Source organism: Netta rufina (genome assembly GCF_964035555.1).
Source record: "Netta rufina genome assembly, chromosome: 3".
In the NCBI taxonomy this organism is placed as follows: Eukaryota; Metazoa; Chordata; class Aves; order Anseriformes; family Anatidae; genus Netta; species Netta rufina.
This window is the reverse complement of record NC_140125.1, coordinates 120,300,483-120,325,790: the sequence shown is the minus strand read 5'-3', so window position 1 is coordinate 120,325,790 and position 25,308 is coordinate 120,300,483. Positions and strand designations below refer to the sequence as shown.

General features: G+C 53.6%; 1 protein-coding gene across 2 annotated transcripts in view; it reads left to right on the top strand.

The window, feature by feature from the left end:
- The window catches only part of OTOF (otoferlin), a gene marked incomplete at both ends in the record, with an annotated part of 61,573 nt that extends 36,265 nt beyond the window's left edge, over positions 1-25,308 (top strand). For both annotated transcript variants that reach the window (XM_084285059.1, XM_084285058.1), the window contains 35 exons: positions 382-541; positions 1,667-1,853; positions 2,419-2,605; positions 2,919-3,142; positions 4,193-4,301; positions 4,659-4,842; positions 6,558-6,678; positions 7,014-7,114; positions 7,550-7,640; positions 8,118-8,234; positions 9,814-9,966; positions 10,465-10,654; positions 11,028-11,152; positions 11,459-11,593; positions 12,089-12,250; positions 13,097-13,216; positions 13,546-13,707; positions 13,956-14,118; positions 14,923-15,053; positions 16,001-16,030; positions 16,565-16,717; positions 17,082-17,148; positions 18,438-18,592; positions 18,696-18,830; positions 19,428-19,565; positions 19,737-19,864; positions 20,303-20,473; positions 20,978-21,138; positions 21,973-22,115; positions 22,311-22,399; positions 22,624-22,722; positions 23,311-23,552; positions 24,431-24,609; positions 24,777-24,877; positions 25,128-25,308. In XM_084285059.1, the coding sequence (XP_084141185.1) occupies positions 382-541; positions 1,667-1,853; positions 2,419-2,605; positions 2,919-3,142; positions 4,193-4,301; positions 4,659-4,842; positions 6,558-6,678; positions 7,014-7,114; positions 7,550-7,640; positions 8,118-8,234; positions 9,814-9,966; positions 10,465-10,654; positions 11,028-11,152; positions 11,459-11,593; positions 12,089-12,250; positions 13,097-13,216; positions 13,546-13,707; positions 13,956-14,118; positions 14,923-15,053; positions 16,001-16,030; positions 16,565-16,717; positions 17,082-17,148; positions 18,438-18,592; positions 18,696-18,830; positions 19,428-19,565; positions 19,737-19,864; positions 20,303-20,473; positions 20,978-21,138; positions 21,973-22,115; positions 22,311-22,399; positions 22,624-22,722; positions 23,311-23,552; positions 24,431-24,609; positions 24,777-24,877; positions 25,128-25,308 (4,994 nt within the window). The remainder of the gene's footprint in view (positions 1-381; positions 542-1,666; positions 1,854-2,418; positions 2,606-2,918; positions 3,143-4,192; positions 4,302-4,658; positions 4,843-6,557; positions 6,679-7,013; positions 7,115-7,549; positions 7,641-8,117; positions 8,235-9,813; positions 9,967-10,464; positions 10,655-11,027; positions 11,153-11,458; positions 11,594-12,088; positions 12,251-13,096; positions 13,217-13,545; positions 13,708-13,955; positions 14,119-14,922; positions 15,054-16,000; positions 16,031-16,564; positions 16,718-17,081; positions 17,149-18,437; positions 18,593-18,695; positions 18,831-19,427; positions 19,566-19,736; positions 19,865-20,302; positions 20,474-20,977; positions 21,139-21,972; positions 22,116-22,310; positions 22,400-22,623; positions 22,723-23,310; positions 23,553-24,430; positions 24,610-24,776; positions 24,878-25,127) is intronic.

The following is a 25,308-nucleotide window of genomic DNA, read 5'->3' as shown; positions in this document are numbered from 1 at the left end:
GGGAATCACACTGAGTCCTGCCTGGGGGGCTGACAAAGCAAACATACACCCAGGGGACCTGTGAAATGCCTGCTCTGCACAGGAGATCATTGCCCCTCTGAGGGCTCCACGCTTGCAGCATGCCAGAGCTGAACACATCAGCATCCCTTTGGAAAAGATAGCTCCAAAATCACTGCATGAGGATGAAATCTGTCTCACACCAGCCAGAAGGCACTTTAAGCCTTAATGACTTCGAGGCTACATCCCTCTTCAGACAGTTTATCCCATCGTTTCTCTGTCTTTAACACGAGACAGATCTTTTAATGAATTTTTCGGGAGTTTCTGCCCAAATTCCTGTTGTGCTCCATTCCGACAGTGACTGTCTTGTCCCCTGGCTTCCAGAGCACCAGTTCTACCACAAGTGGGCCATCCTGTCCGACCCCGAGGACCTCACCGCTGGGCTGAAGGGGTACCTGAAGTGCGACATCGCCGTCGTAGGGAAGGGTGACAACATCAAGACTCCTCACAAAGCCAATGAGACAGAGGAGGATGATATCGAAGGGTAAGGATTTGCAGAGCCAGCTTCACGCAGCCTTTCTTGGGAAAAAGGCACTTTTCGTGCCTCTTTACCTTGGGTTTTATGAGGACAGAGGCATTTCCAGATCACCCCTCTTATGCCCATGCTTACCTTGTGCAATGAAACCAGAGGGACCGAATAAGCTGATTTTTCAGAGAGAAAATAGGACCCTGCCACCCTACAGACCCTCTAAAAGAGGCTGTGAAAGGAAAAGAAAAACAAAAATCAACCCCCCCCCCAAAAAAAAACAAAAACCAAACCAAGCCAACCAACAACAAAAAAAGAAAACAAACAAAAACCAGGAGTGTTTAAAACATACTTCTAGCCCCAAATGTTTCAGGCTGATTAAATATCTCCATGTGCATCCACAGGCTTTAAAATCCACTTCCCAGCCTCTCACCACATGGTCAGAAACCCAGACTAGGAGCAAAATGCCCATGTAGCTTTCTTGACTTGCTGGGATTCGGGGCTGGAGGCACCACCTGAGCTGCTTTAGGTCATTGTTCTGTGCTATATTCATGTCACTTTGTCTTGGGCAGCTCCAGCAATTCCTCTAGAAATTATTTTGTTCACATCATCCCCCAAGGCTCTCATTTCTTCTTCCAGAAGAGGAAAAAAACCTGCCAATAAAAGGCATTTGGTGGAGTTCAGGTCTCACCCAAAAATGATCACCCCTTCTACTATGATAAAGGAAAGGCTCTTCTAACATCCCTTTAATATGATCTGCTTTAGATATCTAAATTACATGAGTTAATTAAATGAATTAACTTTAATGAATTAATGAATGAATTAAATGAATGAAAAAATGAATTAAATTAAAATTGTCCCCTAGACACCACTGACAATAATGCTTATACCCTTTGGTGGGATGCAGATGGTCCCAGTGGCACCTCAAGCAGCTCCTCTAAGATTTTGCTTACAAAACCATCCCTCCCCATCCCAAAACAGGAGGATGGGTGGAGGTAGGACAGCAATAAAATGCAGGGCTGCAGAAATGGTCCTCTTTCCACCTCCTGGGGCTGGTGCTCAGAAAGTGGGGCAGCTTCTCACCCCTATTAGCCTTTCCTGGCCACCCAAGGGCTGTGCCCAGCCCAATTTGTGCCGTTGCAGGAACCTCCTCCTCCCAGACGGGGTCCCGGCGGAGAGGCAGTGGGCTCGTTTCTACATCAAGATCTATCGGGCAGAGGGGCTGCCCCGTATGAACACCAGCATCATGGCCAACGTGAAGAAGGCTCTCATTGGGGAGAACAAGGACCTGGTGGACCCCTACGTGCAGGTGGTCTTCGCGGGGCAGAAGGTGAGGGAGCTGCGTGCGGTACCGGGGGGTGACCTGAGCAGGAGCAGTCCTGGCACAAAGAAAACCAGGGGAGGTTTAGGTAGGATATTAGGAAGAACTTCTTTACCAAAAGGGTTGGTAAAGAAAATTTTTGGTAAAGAATTTCTTTACCAAAAGGCATTGGGATGGGCTGCCCAGGGAAGTGGTGGAGTCACCATCCCTGGAGGTCTTGAAAAGATGTTTAGATGTAGAGCTTGGTGATGTGGTTTAGGGGAGGACTTGGTGTTAGGTCAGAGGTTGGACTGGGTGATCTTGGAGGGCTCTTCCTACCTAGAAATTCTGTGATTCTGTGATGCAGAGGCATGACAAAACCACCGTGTTTGCTGCATGCCACGTTCCCCTCTCTTGTGCAGACTAGGACGGGGTGGCAGCAGCCCCAGGAAAGGAGAAGAGCCTGTTATGGGGGGAGCCACATGGCAAAATGCAGGTTTTGGTGGTCACTAGCAAGGAGGAATTCGGGTCGTGATGGGTTTTGAGCTCAGGCCACCCAAGAGATGTCAAACACCCTTCTTGTCCCACTCGGCAGGGGAAGACATCAGTGCAAAAAAGCAGCTACGAGCCTCTCTGGAACGAGCAGATCATCTTCACAGAAATGTTCCCCCCCTTGTGCAAGCGGATAAAGGTCCAGATTCGAGACTCAGACAAAGTCAATGACGTGGCCATTGGTACCCATTTCATCGACTTGCGGAAGATCTCTAATGAAGGAGACAAAGGTAAAGCTAAAGCAGGGTGCAGATGGTGAGATAATGCTTTGGCAGAGGTGTAGCACGATAGCCCAAGCTCTCTCCCCACGCACATCACTAGACGATCTTGTAGGTCCTTTCCAACATTGTGTTTCTATGATCCTATGATTCTATGTGCATATTTAAGTCCGTATCACTGCACACACACCAGCAAAGTGCCCTCCTTGCACACCCCCTTCCCTGACCTCTTAGGTCAGAGGTTGGACTCGATGATCTTGAGGTCTCTTCCAACCTAGAAATTCTGTGATTCTGTGATTCTACGTGCACGTCTGGTCTGCTGCAGGCTACCTGCCCACCTTCGGCCCCGCGTGGGTGAACATGTACGGCTCCACTCGCAACTACACCCTGATGGACGAGCACCAGGAGCTGAACGAGGGCCTGGGCGAGGGCGTCTCCTTCCGAGCCAGGCTTCTGATGAGCCTTGCTGTGGAGATCTTGGACACCAGCAACCCGGAGATCAACAGCTCCACCGAGGTGCAGGTCGAGCAGGCCACATCAGTTGCTGATGTACGTAAGCCTCCCCTAACCCTACAGTCTCCAGTGGAGAGTTTTGAGTCTCGGTTATCTCGTTTAGTTACCTCTGGTGTCAAAATCCGAGGATTTTATTTACTGTTGCCCTAAATATTATGGATCCCCCAGCACAATGAAAGCAAGTCCTGCAAGGGTTTCAGGTTTTATGATCATTCAGATGCTGGGAGTTAGAGACAATGAGAGTCATCTACAGTGTTCTCACTCCCATCCTTGAAGCTGGGGTTAAAACAGAAGCCAAGAGCAACTTTTTACTTGGTCAGATAATGATAGGACAAGGGGGAATGGTTTTAAACTACAAGAGGGGAGATTTAGATGAGAGGTTAGGAGGAAATTCTTCACTTGGGGGTGGTGAGGCCCCATCCCTGGAGATGTTTAAGGCCAGGGTGGACGAGGCCCTGAGCAACTTGATCTGGTGGGAGGTGTCTCTGCCCATGGCAGAGGGTTGGAACTGGGTGGTCTTTAAGGTCCCTTCCAACCCAAACCCTTCTGTGATATGATGCTATGGAGTCTATTTCCCAACCAATTCTGGAAGTAAAAACAGAGCAGTCGAATGGCAGTGCACATCTGGTGCATTTCGGAAATGAAGTGGTCTCAGCTCACCTCCAGGGGAAATGAAACCACCTGGAAATAAAGCTGTTCCAGTTCTGAAAGAGCATCCAGGCGAAGGGTTTGATAATTTCAATTGGAGAACAAACAGGTTCATATTCCTGAGTCTCCTTTAGACAGTCCCTCACAAACGAGGGATGGCTGGTCTCAGTTTATCCACTACATTTATCTCAGTTTCTCCACCACATTTAAACATTAGGCTCAAATCTTCAACTGAACTCTCTCTGCAGTGAGTCTGGAGACCCCTCGAGTGGGTCAGGCTGAGGGGGACACCCCAGGGTGTCCTTGAGAACCCATAGGTTGTGGCACCTCACCTCCAGAGAGCCCTTGGGGTGCTTAGAGGGGCCAGGCACCCCTCTGCCCAGCACTGGGCATCCCTCGGGCTGGCCTGAACCCCGATCCATGGGATTTTCCCTGCAGAACTGCACTGGGAAGATGGAGGAGTTCTTCCTCTTCGGAGCCTTCCTGGAAGCGACCATGATCGATAGAAAGATTGGTGACAAACCCATCAACTTCGAGGTCACGATAGGTTGGTTGGGTTTCGGCGAGGGTGGTTTTGGGGAGCATTCAGAGGGGGGAATGAAGGACCCAGAGCCAAGAGTCTGTCCCCTTTTCCATGTTACCACGTGCCAGAGCACACGGAGCAGGGATGATTGAGGGCCCTGGTAAAGCAGCCAGGGGGCAGGGATGGAGAGCAGGGGATGGAGATCTGCCATCAATTTGTGCCTTCTGGGCAAGGTTTTGGAGAGCTGAACTCTGCTGTCCCCCCTGGTTCCTGCAGATAAAACCTAAAACCTCCCCAGCCTGAACGAGAGGCAGGACACCAAGCCCATTTAACCCCAATAAATTACAGTCCTGTGACTTCGTTTCATGTTTTATTCTCGAGGTAATTACGGGAACCAAATCGATGGCACGGCCAAGCCCGTCCTGCGGAGGAAGAAGGAAGGAGGGGACGGGGATGAGGAGGAGTCCGAGCTGCTGCAGAACTCGAGCGAGGATGAAGGTGGCGAGGACGGGGAGATGGTCTCCGTCTCCTCATCCCAGCCCATGAAGCCGCTGGTCACAGACAGGTGACATGCCCACCCGGCCACACAAAAGGACAGAGATGGGCTCTGTGTGTCCCCACATGTGCTGGGTGTCCATGGGGCCATCACGGGGCCTAGCAGGCCTAGGGGACGCGGGTGCCCCATGGAGAAAACCCCATTCCCTGCTCCAGCAGTTGGGGTGGCCTAGATGATCTTTCAAGGTCCCCTGAAATCCCTGATATTCTGTGATTCTGTGATTTTTTAATGGCTAACAAGGGTTGAATTCACCTCTCCCCCACCTGGCCAGCTGTACACCCAACGCTCATGGCTGTCCAGTGCTCTAACCCTGTGGTAAACTGGGATGAGGCTAGGCAGAGGATTCAAAAAACGTTCAGAAAACAGGTCCATTCCTGTACACGTAAATTCCATGCGTTCAGGAAACTAATCTAAAGCCAGGTCATTCCTGAGGGGCACTGCCAGTACTGCACGTCAGGGAGTAGAGGTCTGGGCTTCACCTCTTTGCTCTATTTAGCTGCACGACAGAAAAATGTCACAGGCACCACGTGGAGGCAGGCAATATCCATCTAGAGATAAGGCATGGATTTCAGCAGGGAAGGTAATTTGTGCTGGGACAAGCTGTCTTTTTCTCGTCACTTGGGATCTTAAAAGCTAGACAAGGTCACGGCCACCCAGAGAGGGGAGGGTGCAAAAATAAAAATAAAAATAAAAATAAAAATAATAAAATAAAATACTGGAAAAAAAGTCTGTGGGTGCACATCTGGTTGTCAGCAGACGAAGTGCTTCTGCTCTACCTGCCTCAGTTTCCCCAGCTGTAAAATTAAAACATTCTGTGCCTCCTTTACAAATTGCCATGTAGTGTGCAGGTAGCAATGACCTTAACGTACAGACGAGATCCAGACAGCTGCAAGTGGGATTCTGCTTGGTGTTTTCTGCCCCAAGCAGTGGGATCAGCAAACCCCAAATTGAGTGGGATCAGCACATGTCTTAGTGTGTCCGGGCTGGCCTTCAGCCCCAGCCCAGGGTTTGCAAGTAAAGGACTTGTACTCAGGAAAGTTAATTGGATGTAACCATGTGAGAAGTACTTATAGCGGATTATTTTAGCTGTGTTTTACCAGTAAATAGATGTTATTTATCAGAAATAGCTGGCTGGCTGAACTCAGTTGGGAAACAAAACAAGCCACGTTGAACTGGGGCTGTAAGCACTCCAGTTTAGGTGTCTGCCTGGGGGTCCCTTGCTCCAGCTCCTTGTGCAGGTGAACACCAAATGGTGAGGGGATGAGGGGACACCCTTGGAGAGCCTGGGCTCAGCTGCTCACGATCCCTTTCTCAGAGCCTCCAGCCTCTGGGTGCCAGAGCACGGGGCTCTGCTGACATCTTCTGGATGGAAATACCCTCGATGGCTTCATTGATGAGCAGAGGCTGGTTTGGGACTAAGGGTGACCCCTGCAAGATCTGCAGCAGCTTTATGCAGTAGCTTTATGTTTGGGTGGGCTCTGGCTGGGGACAGAGTGGGATTCCCTCCTGGTAATGGCCAACCTGGATGGGATTTGGGGCAGGGAAGGGTGCTGAGAGAGCTGGAGCCTCTCTCCTCGAGGGTGCAGCTCACGTCAGCCCCCTTTCTCCCAGCCTGACCTCCTGCAAGCCCCTTCCCCATCACAGCTCTGCCTCCACAGGAGAGGCAGGAGACAGAATTTGGTGCTGACCGGCGCACTGAGCACCTCTTCTGCCTCATCCCGCAGGAACTACTTCCACCTGCCCTACTTGGAGAAGAAACCTTGCATCTACATCAAGAGCTGGTGGCAGGACCAGCGCCGCAGGCTGTATAACGCCAACATCATGGACAAGATTGCGGACAAACTGGTCAGTGAGGGCCGGGGAGGGAGGCAGCCAGGGCTTGAGTTGGCCATGAGGCACTTCCAGGCTCCCCGAGCACCTCTGCAGCTTGCCACAGAGCTGGGTGCTAGGTCCCAGAGATGAGTGCAGTGCAGGTGGAGGCTTGTAAGAGCAGACAGTGGATTAGAGGGGTCCAAAAAGGACCCACAAAGATAAAACCTATCACATACAGCCAAGAAACCGTGGCCCTAGCCCAGCTACTCTCATCAGGGGTGATGGAGCTAATCCCACCACCCAGATCCATCTCCCCCATACGAAATTGCCCCACTGCCTCCCTCATGGCTTCCCCCGTTGTGCTGCAGGAGGAAGGGCTCAACGACGTGCAGGAGATGATCAAGACGGAGAAGCCGCACCCGGAGCGCCGGCTGCGAGGGGTCCTGGAGGAGCTGAGCAGTGGGTGCCTGTGAGTAAAAGGTGGTGTGCTGCACACCCCTGCTCTCTGCAGGGCTACGGGCAAGGCTGTGGCACTGGGAGGGGGACATCACCTTGACTGGTCATCCTCTGGAGGATGGGAGAGCATTTTAGCCATAGGATTGTAGAATTCCATAAATCCAGAGGGATTATAATCCTCTAAGTCCATCTAGCCTGGCCTTGGGCACTGCCAGGGATGGGGCACCCACAGCTCTACAGGGCAGCCTGCTCAGTGCCTCACCACCCTCACAATAAAGGATTTCTTCCTTTCCTTTTTCTTCCACTTCTTTGGCTGCCTTGTGGCTTGGGCAAAAAAAAATTGAGGGTACTTCTCCCCAGTGAGGTGACCTCCTGGTGGCACAGAGGCAGCCACGCTGCTTGAGCCATCAGGATCCCATAAAATTCATGCTGCTGACCCTTTCTGTAGGCGTTTCGTGACGTTGGCTGACAAGGACCAGCACCACTCCTCCCGCACGAGGCTGGACCGGGAGAGGCTCAAGTCCTGCATGCGGGAGCTGGTGAGTGTGATGCAGCCAGGCAGGGAAATAAGGAATTTTTGGGAATGGGGCTGGAACTTGGCAGTGCAATGGGGAGTTTGGGTCCTGGGTGTGCTGGTTTCTCTGTGCACGGAGGGCTGGGGGTTGTTTCTGAACAGAGGAGCCCAAAAGCACTTGGGTCTGGTAAGGGTCCCAGCTGTCCTGTGGGTTCACAAACAGCTGAGGGCACTGGAAAGGATTTTTGGGAGCCCTGCAGCGTGCAGCTGCTCCAGCAGCAGAGAAATCCTAAATATTTGGGGCTGGTAGCCCAGCTGCTTGCAAGGGAGTTAAGCAAGCAAAAAGACATCCAAAAGAGAAAAAGAAAGAGCAGGGGCTTATCCAGCTGGCTCAGCACGGGCCACCAGCTTCTGTATCCAGCTGCATCCCACCAAGCCATGAATTTACCCCATGAAAACCTACACGCCCTTTGTTCTGATCTGGGCTCTCCTTTAACCGCAGGAGAACATGGGCCAGCAAGCCACGACCCTGCGGTCGCAGGTGAAGAAGAACACCATGAAGGACAAGCTGAAGCTGGTGCAGAACTTCCTGCAGAAACTTCGCTTCCTGGCAGACGAGGTGAGAGCCCTGCCATGGGGACAGGGACAGCACCATGGGGACAGGGATGGGACCATGGGGACAAGGACGGCACCACGAGGCAGCAGCCAGGCCTCATGGAGGCCTGAGGGGGGAGAGGGCCTCGGCGCACAGCCCAAGGAGCCTCGCCACGTCTCTACACTGCCCCAAGCCTCCCAGGCTTGTCTGGTTGGAGCTAGAAGGAATTTAAGAGCCCTTCTTAGCTGGCCACAGAGCTGGGCCCTCTTGTGGATGAGCTGAAGGTGGTGTCCCCAGCCTCCAGCCGTGGCGAGGCCCCCATGCATCAGGAGGTGGCACATGTCCACACAGCACCAAAATCATCGCCAGGGGGACTTTTCTGGCTAGGAAGGGAGCTGACAAAGCACATGGCTCTTCAGAGGGCTGTGGGATACAGCCCTGTCCTCCTGCAGGACTCAAACCTTCTCATTTTTATCACAGCAGCATGCTCTTGCCTCACTCCGGCTCATGGGTAAGAGATAATCCACCATTACATACCAGTTCCTCACAGTGCTTCCAAAGAGATGCTTCATCAGCACAGTCTTTTTTATTTCCTTCAGAAAATTACCATTCCTCTGATATTTTCAGGTTCAGATTGGATTAGTGGGGTGTGGCCAGTGGGGGTTCCTGGCCCTTGTGGAAGCTGTAGTCGTTGCACCTCCTTGTTCTCGCTTCCCATGGCAAGCTCCCAGGCTCAACTACATATTCCTTGCTGCAGTAAGGGCTGCCTTGGCTCGGACTCTCCACTACAGAACATAAAACAGACTGTAGGGCATGGTGGGAAACATCCAGAGCAGGGAACGGAGGCATGGCCCCTGCCCTACAGTCCCCATGGCCACTGAGTGAAGAGGGAGGAAAAATCTTTAGTCTTCTATCCCAACATCATTCTTTCTTGTTCTTGTTCTTGTTCTTGTTCTTGTTCTTGTTCTTGTTCTTGTTCTTGTTCTTGTTCTTGTTCTTGTTCTTGTTCTTGTTCTTGTTCTTGTTCTTCTTCTTCTTCTTCTTCTTCTTCTTCTTCTTCTTCTTCTTCTTCTTGTTCTTGTTGTTGTTGTTGTTCTTCTTCTTCTTCTTCTTCTTCTTCTTCTTCTTCTTCTTCTTCTTCTCCTTCTCCTTCTCCTTCTCCTTCTCCTTCTTCTTTTTCTTCTTCTTCTTCTTCTTCTTCTTCTTCTTCTTCTCCTCCTTCTTCTCCCTCTTCTACTCCTTCTCCTCCTTCTTCTTCTCCTTCTCCTCCTTCTTCTTCTCCTTCTTCTTCTTCTTTTTCTTCATATTAATATAAAATAATTTTAACTATAATAATAATAATTTCAATTAGAACAAATGTAAATCCCAGTTTCTTTCCTGCTAGACTTCACCCTGCTGAGACTGGCTCTCAGCTGCTTTGCTTAAGCAGAAAAGATTCTGCAGTGCAAGGCTCAAAACCATTTCAATGACCCCAAAGTGGCACAAGGCACATCCATCTCCTGCAGCATCTGCTGAAGTTGCCTTCCAAAGGTCTACAGCCCTGCCAGTGCCTCAGTGGTCAAAGAGCTGAGACACCGATAGGGCTCTTTGCTGGTGTTCGCAGCCCCAGCACACCATTCCCGACATCTTCATCTGGATGATGAGCAACAACAAACGCATTGCCTATGCCCGCGTCCCTTCCAAGGACATCCTCTACTCCATCGTGGACGAGGAGATGGGCAAGGACTGCGCCAAAGTGAAGACCGTCTTCCTCAAGGTGCCTGCCCATCTTCCCTGGGGAACTGCAGCCAGGAGGAGGGAGATGGAGAAGGCACAAACTGGGAGGATGGGAGATGGAGAAGGGGCAAACTGGGAGGATGGGAGATGGAGATGAGGGAGCTGGGTATCCAGTTTTGCTGGTGATTGAATACTAGGCACAACAGATCCATTAATGATGGTGGAAATGTGCTGCTAGGAAGTGTAAAGCACTGGTCTTATGCAGTCTGGTGGGTGAGAAATGTCTGTAAGGAGAGAGATGTTCGATCCAGCTGGCCAGGAAAGGGAAATTTGTCTTGGAAAGAGGAAGCCAACGTGGTAGGAAGAAGATAAAACATGAGACAAAGTAGTGGGCATGATCCAAATTGATGAGGGCTGCGTCCCTGGGTGTAAGTGGGGTACAAGCAATGCACTGGAAGGGGAGTGCAGCAAGAGGTGGTCTGTCCAACTTTATGGCCTCCCTTATTTCCCCCTAAACTCATCTGTCCTTTATGCCCAGCTACCTGGGAAGAGGGGTTTTGGACCTGCCGGCTGGACGGTTCAGGCCAAGATGGAGATTTACCTGTGGCTGGGCCTCAACAAGCAGCGCAAGGACTTCCTGAGCGGCCTGCCCTGTGGCTTCGAGGAGAAGAAGATCGCCAGAGGCCAAAACCTGCCGTCCTTCCCACCCATCAGCCTCCTTTACACCAGTAAGAGCTTGCTGCCCTTGGTGGCTCTGGGGACAGGACACGGAGGGCAGGGGGAGCCTGGTGGGACACCACTTGCCTTCCAGGAGCTAAGGGGAAATGCTTCCAGTTGTCCCACGGGGAATCCTAGAGGGAGGTGGGGTGTGGGATTTGTGCTTCCTCCTCCTGCCCCGTTCATAGCTGCCTTTATGTGCACTGAGAGCAGGATGCTGAGGAAGTCCTTACCCATTTGGGAACCGTGTTTTCAACCAATTTCCTTCATTAATGCCAGTCCTGAGCAATAGCATGCCTCAGAGACCTTGCTCTCCGGGCTGAGCCCCACGGTTGGGCTCCAGACCTTCATACCAAGCTGTCCCACTGCCCCTCTCCGTTGCAGAGAAGCAGGTTTTCCAGCTGCGAGCCCACATGTACCAGGCCAGGAGTTTGTTTGCTGCCGACAGCAGCGGCCTTTCGGACCCCTTTGCCCGAGTCTTCTTCACCTCCCAGAGCCAATGCACTGAGGTGAGCACCGTCTCCTGACCTGGAGGGCTGGAAGTGGGAATAACTTGTGGCTGCTTTCCCGTTGTTGTGGCTTTTTGTTTCTGGGAAGAGTCCCTGGGAGATGTCCCATGGCTTGCTGACCCCAAAAAACATTCACGCAGCCAGGTGCTGGAGCTGCAGCCTGAGATGTGGCTGAGACAAGCAGGGGCTGTGCTCATTCTCCTGAATCCATCCCCATGGCTTCCCCTGCTGCAGGAGAGCTGAGACCAACAGCCTGCGTGCTGCCCCTGCCCAGGGTCCCAGTAAGTCCCTCTCCCTTTCTTCCAGGTCCTCAATGAGACCCTCTGCCCAACCTGGGACCAGCTGCTGGTCTTCGACAACGTGGAGCTGTACGGAGAAGCCCACGAGATGCGGGATGACCCCCCGATAATTGTCATTGAGATCTATGACCAGGACACGGTGGTAAGATGAAACTCAGCAGAGGAAAATGTCTCTGATATAGATCCTGTAATCACTCCTGGGTCATGGGCAAGGTGAATAGGGCAGAGGGTGCAAGAAACAGCCTTTCTCTGGACTCTTGGGAAAAGGTCTCCTCACATCTCCCAGGGCATGGACTAGGAGCCTCTGCTTCTCATTAAACCTCTTAGACTCAACCGAATGATAGCTTATTTTTGGAGAGTGAAGCAAAAGTTTTGGTGAGGTGGGAATCAAGGAGATATTAAATCAGCCTTTCCCTTCAGAGTAGCTGCTCAAGCCAGCCCTAGGCCAACTCCTTCACCTTACTTGAAGATGCTGATGCCTTAGAAAGCGCCTTTGGATGGGAAGCCAGCAGTGAAAGCTGGTGCTGAGCTTTGGTGTCCCAGCCCCAGGGGGTTGATCCTGTTCTGACCACGCTGGGGAGAGCTGGGAGGCTTCATACTGGGCCAGCAAACCCGAGTGCTCTCTTCCCCTCCCCAGGGCAAGGCTGACTTCATGGGCCGCACCTTTGCCAAGCCGGTGGTGAAGATGTCAGACGAGCAGTACTGCCCGCCGCGGTTCCCCCCGCAGCTGGAGTACTACCAGATCTACAGGGGCAACTCCACCGCAGGCGACCTGCTGGCGGCCTTCGAGCTGCTCCAGGTACCAAAAATGCCCAGCCCGAGAGAAGGGAAGGACGGGCTGGAGGGTGGAAGGCAGCGGGGTCAGTCTGTTCTTACACAAACAGCAGGTAGTTCCTACATCTGAGAGGAGCTAGAAGGGTTTAACACAGCTATGGAGCCAGCAGCAGGGCAGCTCCTGCCCAGTTATACTGGTCGAGATGATGTGCAGAGAGTCCCAGCTTCTTTCTGGATAGGGCACCCCATTAAAATGTTGCATTAGCCCAATCTCCCTACAGCATCACTGGGAGATGCCAACGGGAGTCTTGGTGCTCTCTGAGATGGCCAATTTGAAGGTCTAAGGAAAAAGGGATGAGAATTCACGTCCGCATCCCAAGAATATGGCAAAATTTTACCCCCATAGTACACAGAGGTACCAGGGTTAAACCTTCCCTCTTTCCTGCCTTCTTTTCCATGCACTGGGACTGTCACATTTGTAGGGCCGTGTCTCAGCAGCCTCCTGGTGTGCAGGGGGGATGAGAGCTCCGAGCCGAGAGGAGAGAGGCCCTAGGAAACTCATCACAGGGCTGGGTTTGGATGTGCTGAGTGGCTGCAGGCTCCTCTAACGCAGCTGGGGCAGCTCCTTTGTGCCCCAGGAGCTGGAAATGCCTGCGAGGTTGCCCCTGGGGGTCCCTTTGCATGGGTTGAGCCATCCAAGGAGCCACCCCAGCAGCCACCCCATCCTCCCCAGAACCAGTGATGTGCTCCAAAGGCACCCCGGAGCTGGGGCTTTGGTCTCTGCCGTGCCACGAGGTGGGCTTTAAGGGTCCCCTCCTACCCAACCCATTCTGTGGTTCTGTGATCCTAATCCGAGCTGCATCTCTTCCAGATTGGTCCTGGGGGCAAGTCGGACCTGCCCCCAATCGACGGCCCCACAGACATGGACCGTGGCCCCATCCTGCCGGTGCCACTGGGGATTCGGCCGGTGCTGAGCAAATATAGAGTGGAGGTAATTGCATTGGAGCACCAGATTTTAATCTTCAGCAACTGGATCACCCCTGGCTTAAATATGGGCACCACAATGAGCATTTTGGTTTGGCCATCAGCTTCCCTCTGCCTTGGCTGCCTCGGTAGAGAGTGGAGATGGAGGCAACACAGCCCGAGATGCTCTGTGCACAGTGCACCCATGGGTGCGGGTGTCCCTGCTGGCTGGAGATGCTGCAGGACTCATTTCCCAGTCCCAGACACTCCCAAGGGATGCTGAGAACCAACTCCTGTGGCCTCCAAGCTGAGGGCAGCCCTCTCATGCCCCTGCTTTGCCTCCTCCTCCTCTCCTAGATCTTGTTCTGGGGGCTCAGGGACCTGAAGAGAGTGAACCTGGCGCAGGTGGACCGGCCCCGGGTGGACATCGAGTGCGCTGGGAAGGGGGTGCAGTCTGCCCTCATCCAAAACTACAAGAAAAACCCCAACTTCAGCACTTTGGTCAAGTGGTTCGAAGTGGTGAGTGTTCCCCCCTGGGTCCTCAGCCGAAACCCAACCTTTCTGAAACCCAAACCGGGGCTCCCAGCCCCTTTTTTTCAAGCAACAGGGGACTTGAGCTCCATCCCAGCTGGTGGGAGCCTTTCCCTGCCCTGCTGAGCTGCTCTAAACCACCCTGCTTTAGTCCCTGCTGCTTTTTCCACCCACAGAAGTGAACATCCCACAGCCAACATCCATCCCTTGCTTACCAGCCCCCCTTTGCTCCCCAGGACCTCCCGGAGAACGAGCTGCTCCACCCGCCCCTGAACATCAGGGTGGTGGACTGCCGGGCTTTCGGGCGCTACACCCTGGTGGGCTCCCACGCCGTCAGCTCCCTCCGAAAATTCATCTACCGCCCCCCAGACAAGAAGGCCCAGCACTGGAACATGACAGGTAACCAGGAGCATGGCTGTGGGCAACAGGAGGGCACGGGCAAAGAAGGAGATTCGATGTTTCCTGCTCTCGGTGAAGGGGATGGGGACAACGGGGTGGGAAGCTGCTGGCCCCGAGTCCCCTTGGAGTTTTTCCTCTGTGCTCCCCCTGATGCCTGTGAGACAAGGAAAGTTTGTTCATTTCTAACCTCTCTGCATCTTCGTGAGCCCACACGTTCCCCCAGGTGGATTTGCCATGCTCTGTGCCTGCTGCTGTTATTTGGGTAAAACTGGAAAGCTGCAGCCTGGGGCTGGGGGTGGACACCTTCCAAATCCCAGCCTCCGTTCCCTATCAGCCCCAGGGAATTCCCCACGGCAAAATCCATCACGAGCCACTGTCCCTGCACCCAGCCCAGCTCCTCAGGGCTTGGAGAGGCACAGGAATCGCTCCCCTCCTCAAAAACTCTTGCTGGAGGTGGAGGCCCTCCTGGCTGGGCAGAGATGGGAGCTTGGGGAGTTTTCTAGGGTCCATCCCTGGCTCCGGGCACAGATCTGGAGCTGTGGTTGCATCTTTGTGCTGCTACTTTCAGGGCAATCATCCTCCTTGTCCCTTCTCGCCTTTCTCACCACCTGCTTTCCTTTGCTATGGGAATGATGTTTTTTTTTTTCAAGCTGTAAGGGTTTGTGCTCATTTTCCCTGCTCTTCTTCTCTCAGCAAGGTGTCCACACGTCACCCCAGCATGTCCCTTGCAGGATCTCACCTGAGCTCTCAGTTTCTTCTCTACACTGTCCTTCTTTGTTCTCTCTTTCTCTGTCCCCTGTCCAGCTAAACATCTCAAAGGCTACCTGGCCATGGCCAACGGGGCCCCTCGCTCTCGCCCCACAGGGGAGATCGTGGTCAACATGGAGCCTGAGGTTCCCATCAAGAAGATGGAGACCATGGTGAAGCTGGAAGCTGTGAGTATCGGCGTGTCAGCGCCACGCTGGCATCTCTCTCCAGATGCCAACCCTACCCAACAGAGAGCCACCTTGTCCTGCTGAACACGGGGCTGGGCTGACACCTGGAAGGAAGGGTCTTGGTGTTATAAATCGCTCAGTCCCAAAATAGGACTATAATCAAAGTTTGCAATTTATTAAAGGAATAGAGGTAAGCAAACAGCGCTGGGTGCGCCGGGAGTCTCTGCTCCACCAAGACGCACACCAGTTACATCAAGCAGCTGGTTTTTGTGCTCCTAGGCTGATACATATTCATTACTACTTCTACAAAAAAACAGGGTTATTACAATTAGTTTCCAGAATCCAAACCCTCCTACTGGAGCATGCGCATCACTCGCCGGTGCTCCCTGTGGGGGTCTCTGGGGGTCTCTCGTGCTGAAGGCTCATAGTCTTCCTCCCTCTTGTCCTTCTCCTTTGTCCAACTTGGCTGGATGTCAGAGACTTGTGCAGCGTCCCCTGCAAGCTTTGTCTTTTAGTTGTTCTTCAGCTTTTTCCCTTCTCCTTAATCTCCTGGGCAGATATCAGAGACTTGCATAGCGTCCCATGCAATAGCCATGTTAGTTAGCAGTTATTCTGAACCCCTCCCAGATATCAGAGACTTCAAGGAAAAGCCTAAAAACACATTTCCCTTCAAACTCTCTATTGACACAAATTGCTGGACCATTCCTTTGCAAGATACAAGAATTATACACATCAACCACTCTGTTTTTCTTAGATTTGTGGTTATACAGGGTATGTAAGACAGAAGGTCACACCCATCACACCCTAGCATTGTTCCCTATTGACACGAATCAGACAAAAACATCTCACACCAGCATTCACCTCCCCGTGTGCCCGTGTGTGCTTGCACTCGGCTGCGCTGCTAACCTGCTCTCCCTCTCCCTGTTCCCTTCCACGCCGGGCGGCAGAACTCCGAGGCGGTGGTGAAGGTGGACGTGGTAAGTGATGGAGCTGCTCCTCCTCCCTCCTCCCAACCCTCCGTGCCCCTTTTCTTCCCCTTCTGGGTCGCTGTCAGAGGGTGCCAAGGCAGGGACCTGCAGATTGGGAAGCATTTCTGGGCTTGTCTCAGCCCTGCTGTTCTCTGGGATTGGGATGCTGGTTATGGGCAGCACAGCCAGACACCAGCCCCTAAAGGATTTGTGGTACCTCTAGGTGGATGCAGGGCACTTTCCTGGGCTAAGAGAGGGTTGCTGCCACGTACAATGCGGGTGCTGTAGCCTAGAAAATGCATTGGTGATAGGGATAGACAGGAGGGGATGTCTTGGGACTCTGATACCATGTTTTGCTGGAGCCCTGGGCACCTTGCTGCTCCATCCCTGTGGCTGTAAAAGGGGAAAAGAGCTAAGGAACCCACCCAGCCAGGAGGGCTCTGCTTTCTCAGGTGCTTTACCTGCCTCCTCTGCACATCAGGAGATGTTTTCTTTTCACCTGACCCCTCTCCTTCTCTGTCTTTGCTTCCCTCGTCCCTGCAGTCCGAGGAAGAGAAGGAGAAAAAGAAAAAGAAGAAGAAAGGAGGAGGAGGAGGAGGAGGAGGAGGAGGAGAGGAAGTAGAAGAGGAGGAGCCGGACGAGAGCATGCTGGACTGGTGGTCCAAGTATTTTGCTTCAATCGAGACTATGAAGGAGGTGGGTGCAGAGCAGGGGGGTGAGACACGTAAGGTAGAATTGGGGAACGTCGTTGTCTCCTGCAGGCAAGGTCTCAGCTCTCTCTCAGCAATTTCCAAAGGCTTGGGGCCGTGCTGCTTTCCTTGCTTGCCTGCTGGCAGAGCTGAGCAGGCTTCCCCTTCCGCGGGTGCACTGGGGGTGTGTGAAACAGAGCTCGTTTCACAGCTCCAGCCTGCACCCAGCAGCTTTCATCCCTCCAGCACTGCCAGACCCCAGCTCGCTGCTGGGACAGCCGGAGAGCTGCGACCCCCGGGCAGTCACTTCTAGCGAGCACAGGGACCTCGATGCGGTCACCCACCCCTCGCTCACTTCTTTTTCCCCCCAGCAACTCCGGCAGCAGGAGGCAGCCGCAGCAGAAGCAGAGGAAAAGGAAGAAATGGAGATTGCAGAAGGTGAGCAGAGGGCGAGCAGGGCCAGCAGAGGAAGGACCGGGGCTCCTCTCGGTGCTCGTGCACCCCTTTTGGAGCACGCAGTTGTTCCTCTGCTGCATCAGACACTCCCAGCACGTACAAACCAAGGCAGGATCGATTTTTGTGGAGCAATTCAGGGTGCTGGCGGGGAGCCGTGCTGCTGTCCCAAGGCATTTTTGTGCAATCACCAGTTCCTAGGTCACTGGAAGTGTTGCTTTGGCCAAGCAGATGTGTTGAGCATGCCAAGGAGTCGGTGCTTCTAGATCTCCTTCGTGGGGTTTTCCATCCTCCTTCTGCAGGAAGCTTTAAAGAAAGAAAACTTCTTGTTTTGCCCCAGCTTTTTTAGGTGAAGTTTTAGCCAGATAAAAGGTGTGGGATTGCTCTAACCTGGCTGCTTTTACCTGTGCGTAGAGGCGTCCTGCTCTGCTCTCCCTGCCTAGCACAGGCAGAAGAAAAACGTAAGCACCCAGTGCCAGATCTCTGACCCATTTTCAGTTCCATATTGCAATAGGATAAATTGTGCCCTAAAAGCAGCTGTCTCTGAAGGAAATTGCGGGGGTTGTAGCTCCTACAGGGGCATTGCAGGTGTCTGAAGTTGATTGAAACAAAACTTGTAATATAAATGATAATGGGCCAGGAATTCTGATGAGTTGGGCCGTGCTGCCCAGGGGTGACCTTATCCATTTGCAGCCCCTTGCCAGGCCCTCCAGCAGGGCTGGGAAAGGTTTCCCTGAGGACTTTCTCTCATCTTCTCTATACATACCACATCCACATGATGGAAGGTCGTTGTTTTGCCCGGGTAATGCAAAATTTCTTGGCTGAGATGACTCCGAGCAGCTTCTTCCTGGGCTTGCTGTCCTGGCAGGGCTGTCGGGGGGGTGTCTTGTATCCCACACCACTCTTGTCCTGCTTTCTGAGCAGAATCCATTTCCCCTTGGCACTCCCATTCCTTCCTCCTTTCCTTTCCACACCACGTCCTCGTGGCCGTCCGTCTGTCCCCATCTGAGCTGCCCAGCAGTCACGAAAGCTGGCGGATCGAGGCCATCGAGGCATTGCCTGGGCTCCTGGAAATGCTGTGCAGCGATGGCCAAGCTCAGGGAAAGACAGGAGAAGACTCAAAAGGTTGCTCCAGGGCTGGGCTGGGAGCTGCAGGCTGTCAGCTTTCACGTTCCTCCCGTTTTAAGGACTTTGATCGAGTCCCCCCCTTTCCCTGTCTTCCCCCCATCCTCATTTCCATCTCCTCCATCCCCGCTGCTTCCCCTCGGCCTCAGAAATCAAACTTGATGACTCTCCCATGAAAGGCTTCAAGGGCCAGGCAAAGAGCAAGGAGAAGTCCAAGGCACCCAAAGACGACAAGAAGAAGAAGCAGCAGGCGGCCCCTGAGCTCCCCGAGAAGAAGAACAAGCAGAAGATCGACGAGCTGAAGGTGCGTGTGCCAGCGGGCCAGGAGCAGGAGCAGGATTGGAGGCAGTCCCAGCTATCTGCAGCCCTTTTTTTTTCACCCGATTCCCCTCTTTTCCGTCATCTAGGTCTTCAACAAAGAGCTGGAAGCAGAGTTTGATAACTTCGAGGACTGGCTGCACACCTTCAACCTGCTCCGTGGGAAGATTGGGGACAACGACGACAACGCAACCGAGGAGGAGCGGATAGTGGGGAGGTTCAAAGTGAGTCCGGGTGCTGGGCTGGACCAGGACCGGGGCAGCCCTTGCCTCCAGGCTTCTCTCCTGAAGGTTTTTGGCAGGAATAGAAATAGAAAACGATTTGCCTTGCCCCAGCCACAGCACCTTGCAGGGAGGGAGAGCCTCCAAGGGCAGCCCCGGGAATCAGATGGCTCCAGGTAGAGCATCCACAGGGATGATCTGCAGGCAAATGGACGTCTCACAGCTCTTGAAGAAATCCAAGGGAAAAACAGCTCCTCTTTGCCTGCTGGAGAAATAAGTCTTGCCCTGGGGTTTCTCTGAGGACCCTTTCTCACTGGCAGCCCCCAGGCAATGCAGGAGCACCTCTGCCAGCTGTAGGATTCTTGCATGAAAGGAGCTGCTCTTGGAGGTTGTGAGCTTGGCAGATTAAGCCAATTAATGCCAATTTAGCTCTTTGCTTGTGTTTAAGTGATGCTCTGGCCCAGAACCGCCCCTGCCCAGCACGGGATCCCGGCTCGTTGTCCCAATGTCACTTTTCCTCCTGGAAATCCCTGCCCGTGCACCCTCTTTCCCGGGGCAGCAGGGCTCTGCTCAGGCTGTGCACTCCCTCTCTTGCTCCAGGGCTCCCTGTGCGTCTACAAAGTGCCTCTCCCCGACGATATCACCAAGGAGGCAGGGTACGACCCCACCTTCGGCATGTTCCAGGGGATCCCCAGCAACGACCCCATCAACGTGCTGGTCCGGGTCTACATCGTGCGGGTGAGCGTAAGAGCAGGGGCTGATCCCGAGCTCCCTCGGGTTTTAAGGACCAAGATCCTCCCTTGGAGGACCTCCCTTGGTTTTAAGGACCAAGATCGGGGCCGTCCCTGATTTGATCACCAGCACGGATGGAGCTGATGCCTCTCTTTTCTCTCCCCCCCCCCGCCCCAGGCCACGGATCTGCACCCAGCTGACATCAACGGGAAAGCTGACCCCTACATCGCCATCAAGCTGGGGAAGACAGACATCAAGGACAAGGAGAACTACATCTCCAAGCAGCTGAACCCTGTCTTCGGAAAGTGAGTTGCCCAACTCCTTGTTTGCACCCAGAAGGGGTGAGCTAAGCCCGAGACAAGCTTGAAAACCCTTGGACCTGCACCCTGTTCATCCCACAGCCGTTTGGGGTTCAAAAGATGGGGCTCATCACACTGCAAGCAGCGTAGACATCCTCAGTTAAGCCATTTATCCTTTAGCAGGAGCATGGTCAAAGAGTAAAGGATGTTTAGATGTCCATATCTGATCACGATTAAGCATCTGCTGTAGGAAATGTGAGGCCTGAACTCCAGTGAGGGGATTGCCCGGCTCCACAGCGACACAAACTCAATTTTGGGGTTTTTGAGGCACCCAGGCCAAGCAATGACCTCGGGACAGAGCCACCTCGCCCACGGGTGGCTTTGAGCAGCAGCCCAGTACCTCAGCGTGTCCTCTTGCTCCCCACCCGCCTTCCCCTGCCCCAGATCCTTCGACATCGAGGCCACCTTCCCCATGGAGTCCATGCTGACGGTGGCAGTGTACGACTGGGACCTGGTGGGGACGGACGACCTGATCGGGGAGACCAAGATCGACCTGGAGAACCGCTACTACAGCAAGCACCGAGCCACCTGCGGGGTGTCACAGACCTACTCCATGTACGAACACAGCTTTCCCTGCCCGCTCTCCTGCCTGGACCCATCTCTGTCTCGTCTTCCACACCAAGCCTAGGTTTCCTGCAGGAATCTCCCTCTTCCGTGGGCTGCTGATGGGGAAGTCTGTGCTGTACCTTTCCTCTTCCTGAGGTTGAGGATGGAAAGAGATGGGCGATGGCACCAGAAGGGGCTGAGGGGCACTGGTGGGGTGAGCAAAGTAGGTGGGTGAGCAAAGGAGCAAAGCGGAGCTTCAAAGTCAAGCAGGGTGCACTGGGGTCGGAGGTAGCGCAAAGGAAAGGGGTTGGGGTGGAAAGGTGCTAGCAAAGGGTAGAGATCGGGGTGCAGAGGGACCTCGTCCGCTCTCAGGCTTCAGATTTGGAGCCTCAGATGCTTCCCCCGTGAATGCTGGATGCTTGATGGCAGGAGTATTTACCTCGCTGGGGAGCAAAATGGCTTTTTCCTCCAGGTCTTGCTACTACCTCACTGCCCCTGCGCTCCTGTTTGCAGACACGGGTATAACGTCTGGCGTGACCCCATGAAGCCCTCGCAAATCCTCTCCAAGCTGTGCAAAGAGGGCAAGGTGGACGGGCCGCACTTCGGGCCAGGAGGGAGAGTGAAAGTGGCCAACAGGGTCTTCACCGGCCCCACGGAGATCGAGGATGAAAACGGTACCAGCCCCGGGGGGTGAGGGCTGGGGGGAGCAGGGCTTTGGGCATCTCTTCATCATCCAGGGCTGGAGACAGCTCTGGTGGCCCCATAAATGGCTCAGACTTCAAAATAGGACTATAATCAAAGTTTACAATTTATTAAGGGAATAGAGGTAAGCAAACAGCGCTGGGTGCGCCGGGAGTCTCTGCTCCACCAGGACGCACACCAGTTACATCAAGCAGCTGATTTTTATGCTCCTAGGCTAATACATATTCATTACTACTTCTAAAAAAACCAGGGTTATTATAATTAGTTTCCAGAATCCAAACCCTCCTACTGGAGCATGCGTATCAGTCTCTGGTGGTCCCTGTGGGGGTCTCTGGGGGTCTCTCGTGCTGAAGGCTCATAGTCTTCCTCCCTCTTGTCCTTCTCCTTTGTCCAACTTGGCTGGATGTCAGAGACTTGTGCAACATCCCCTGCAAGCTTTGTCTTTTAGTCGTCCTTCAGCTTTTTCCCTTCTCCTTAATCTCCTGGCCAGATATCAGAGACTTGCATAGTGTCCTGTGCAATAGCCATAATAGTTAGCAGTTATTCTGAACCCCTCCCAGATATCAGAGACTTCAAGAAAAAGCCTAAAAACACATTTCCCTTCAAGCTGTCTATTGACACGAATTGCTGGACCATTCCTTTGCAAGATACAAGAATTATACACATCAACCACTCTGTTTTTTTTAGATTTGTGGTTATACAGGGTATGTAAGACAGAAGGTCACATCCATCACCCCATGCGGCCCTAGCATTGTTCCACACTGACAGGAATCAGATGAACACATCTCACACTCCTGCCCTCGCAGGCCAGAAGAAGCAGACAGACGAACACTTGGCCCTGACCGTGCTGCGCCACTGGGAGGACATCCCACGGGCAGGCTGCAAGCTGGTCCCCGAGCACGTGGAGACGCGCCCGCTGCTCAACCCTGACAAGCCGGGCATCGAGCAGGTCCTCAGAGCATAACCCCAAGCCTCTGGGTCCCCTGGGTGCCCAGTATCCACCACAGCACGCCAGGAGGGTGGGCAAGGACTCCTGGCATGGGGGAGCCCCTTCCTGCCCCACAGAGAAGCTGGTGGGGGATGTTATGGGGTCTGGGAGCAAGGAGGGATCCAGGGAGCTGATTGCACCTCTCCGACCCTGCAGGGTCGGCTGGAGATGTGGGTGGACATGTTCCCCATGGATATGCCAGCGCCTGGCCCCGCCACTGATATTTCCCCCAGGAAACCAAAGAAGTAAGGAAAATCTCCCAAATCTGTGGGGAAAACTCAAAGTTTGGGGGCAGCCCCGCTTCTCCCTGCTCTGCTGCTGCTCCACAACCCAGCCCTCTGCCTGGGCACCCCGACCAGATATCCCAAAACTGGAGGCACCAGGCGGTGTCCTCCCCTTCCAGAGGGTTCCCCTTTCTCCTGCCCCTTTCCCCACCGCCTCCCCTCCTCGTCTCCCTCCCTCCTGCCAGATACGAGCTCCGGGTGATAGTGTGGAACACAGACGAGGTCATCCTGGAGGACGACGACTACTTCACGGGCGAGAAATCCAGCGACATTTTTGTCCGGGGGTAGGTAGAGCGCGGCCAGCCCCTGCCACCCCCTTTACTTCAACCTGGGGGACCCCAGGGTGGGTTTTGGGGGAGCTGTGGGTGCGGGGTCAGCGAGCACCAACCCTGCTGATATCTTCTGTGCTGTCTCTGCCTCTCCACCTCCATCTCTGGCTGCTTGGAGCCATGGGTTATTATCGGGCCAAACTGGGCTCCTCAGGTCCCTTTGCTGGAGGCTGGGTCAGCAGAGACAACCCCACCCCAAAGCTGACTGCAGCAGACCCTAAATCCTTCTGAGGGGCTCAAATAGATGTGAAATAGGGATTCTGTGGACACCTGCAGTCGGTGGGGGTCAGACTATAGGGTTTCTTGCCCTCAAACCCCACTGGTCCCTTTAGGGCCTTGTGCCCCATGCCCATGCTGCCCCTTGGAGAGGTTGCTGCAGTGCTTCAAGCAACTCCATCCCAATGCTTATAGCTCTAGGTTTTTCCAGTTTATCCATGCCTTGCTGGCCTGGAGACATCCCAGCTGCACGTGCAGGATGTCCCCATGCCCTCTGCTCCCTGCCCTGAGGGCACGCCACCCCTGTCACCCCTCCGGGCCCTGCAGGTGGCTGAAGGGCCAGCAGGAGGACAAGCAGGACACGGACGTCCACTACCACTCGCTGACCGGCGAGGGCAACTTCAACTGGCGCTACATCTTCCCCTTCGACTACCTGACGGCGGAGGAGAAGATCGTCATCTCCAAGAAGGAGTCCATGTTCTCCTGGGACGAGACCGAGTACAAAATCCCGGCCCGGCTCACCCTACAGGTGTGGGACGCCGACCACTTCTCAGCCGATGATTTCCTCGGTAAGAAGGGATGATTTCCGATGATTTTTGCCGATGATTCCGCTGATTCTGATGATTCTGATGATTTCCTCGGTAAGCTGGGGCAATGGGGTGGTCGGCAGGGGTCCCTCAGCAGGGGGATGTGGGGTGAGATGACACCAAGATGGGAACAGAGCCTGGGAGGGCAGCCCTGCTCCTCAAGCCCAAATATCCTGCAAACCCCTATATATAAAACAATCTGCAGCCAACAACGCCAGATCTCAGGGAAGGAGAATTTTTATTCATGATTGCCACGGCGGGCATCCTGCAAACAGGAGTACACAGCAAAAGTGTATCCTAACCTCATATTCCCTATCACCCCATGCTTGATTCCTCCCGTTTCCTTGTGGGCTGAGTACTACAGGTTCACAACCTACTCAACACCTTTCCATACCATATATATACAATTTTGTTTGACCAGCCGCTAATTTCTCCTTTTCCTCCTTTTTTTCCCTTCTTCTCTCATGCCTATGATTTTTGTTTTTCCTGATTTTGCACTGCTCATCTTGTTTTTCTTAGCTATCCCCCTTATTTTGGGGTGGCAGGACCTTCTGCTGTCCCCTTTTTTGCTTAACATACCCCCCACTGCTATGCCACTGCTATGCCTGCACGATCACGTTCAAATATGCAGCGTTTGTGGGATTTTACACTGCAAAACCAGGACTTGAATTCTCCCACCCCTTTAGGTATAAGAGCAGATAGAATGAGAGCCTTTATTTCCACTGCTGCTGTTCCAAGGCTGTCCCCATAGCAAAAATGTCAGCTTTTGAGTTCCCAGAAAAGTTTTCCAGGATCATCTCTAACCAAAGTCTCTCATTTTGGGGGTGCAAATATCTTTGCTTCCCATCATCTCCTGCCAGGGGCCATCGAGCTGGACCTGAACCGCTTCCCCCGGGGAGCCAAGACGTCAAAGCTGTGCAGCCTGGAGATGGTGACAAACGAGGCGGAGCTGCCCATGGTCTCGATCTTCAAGCAGAAGCGGGTGAAAGGCTGGTGGCCCTTTGTGGCCAGGGATGAGAACGATGAGCTGGAGGTCACCGTAAGGATGGGGAGGGAGAAGGGGGTGGTTTTCTGTCGTGGGGATCGTGCTCTTTGCAGAACACCCCCTAGAGATGCTTCTGCTCCCTCAGGCCCCCTCTGTTCCTACGTCTCGGGGGGGCAGGTGGGGAGCATTGCCTCGGGCTCAGCAGATCTCTCTCCGTGCAGGGGAAAGTCGAGGCTGAACTACACCTCCTGACTGCAGAGGAGGCAGAGAAATCCCCCGCCGGGCTGGCTCGCAATGAGCCTGACCCCCTGGAAAAACCCAAGTAAGTAGGAAAGCCCTCTCCCAGCAGATACCTGGGCTTGTAGGGTATCTTTTTGTGGGGTGGTCCTCAGGGAGGGAGGCATAGTGGGGAGGTGAAGAAGGGTTACACCTCGGGGGATGTAGAAATGATGCAAAATAGCCCAGGGAAGGGGGTCCCAGAGCCTCTCTTTGCCCACCATATCCCTAGCCATGCTGCCTGCCCTCCCTATGGCCATGGCATCCGTGAAAACAGGGGTTTCCTTCCCCGGCAGCCGCCCCGACACGTCTTTCATCTGGTTCCTCAACCCGCTCAAGTCCATCAAATACCTCATCTGTACCCGCTACAAGTGGCTCATCATCAAAATCGTGCTGGCCCTCTTGCTCCTCATCATGGTGGCCCTCTTCCTCTACAGCATGCCAGGCTACATGGTCAAGAAGCTCCTGGGGGCATGA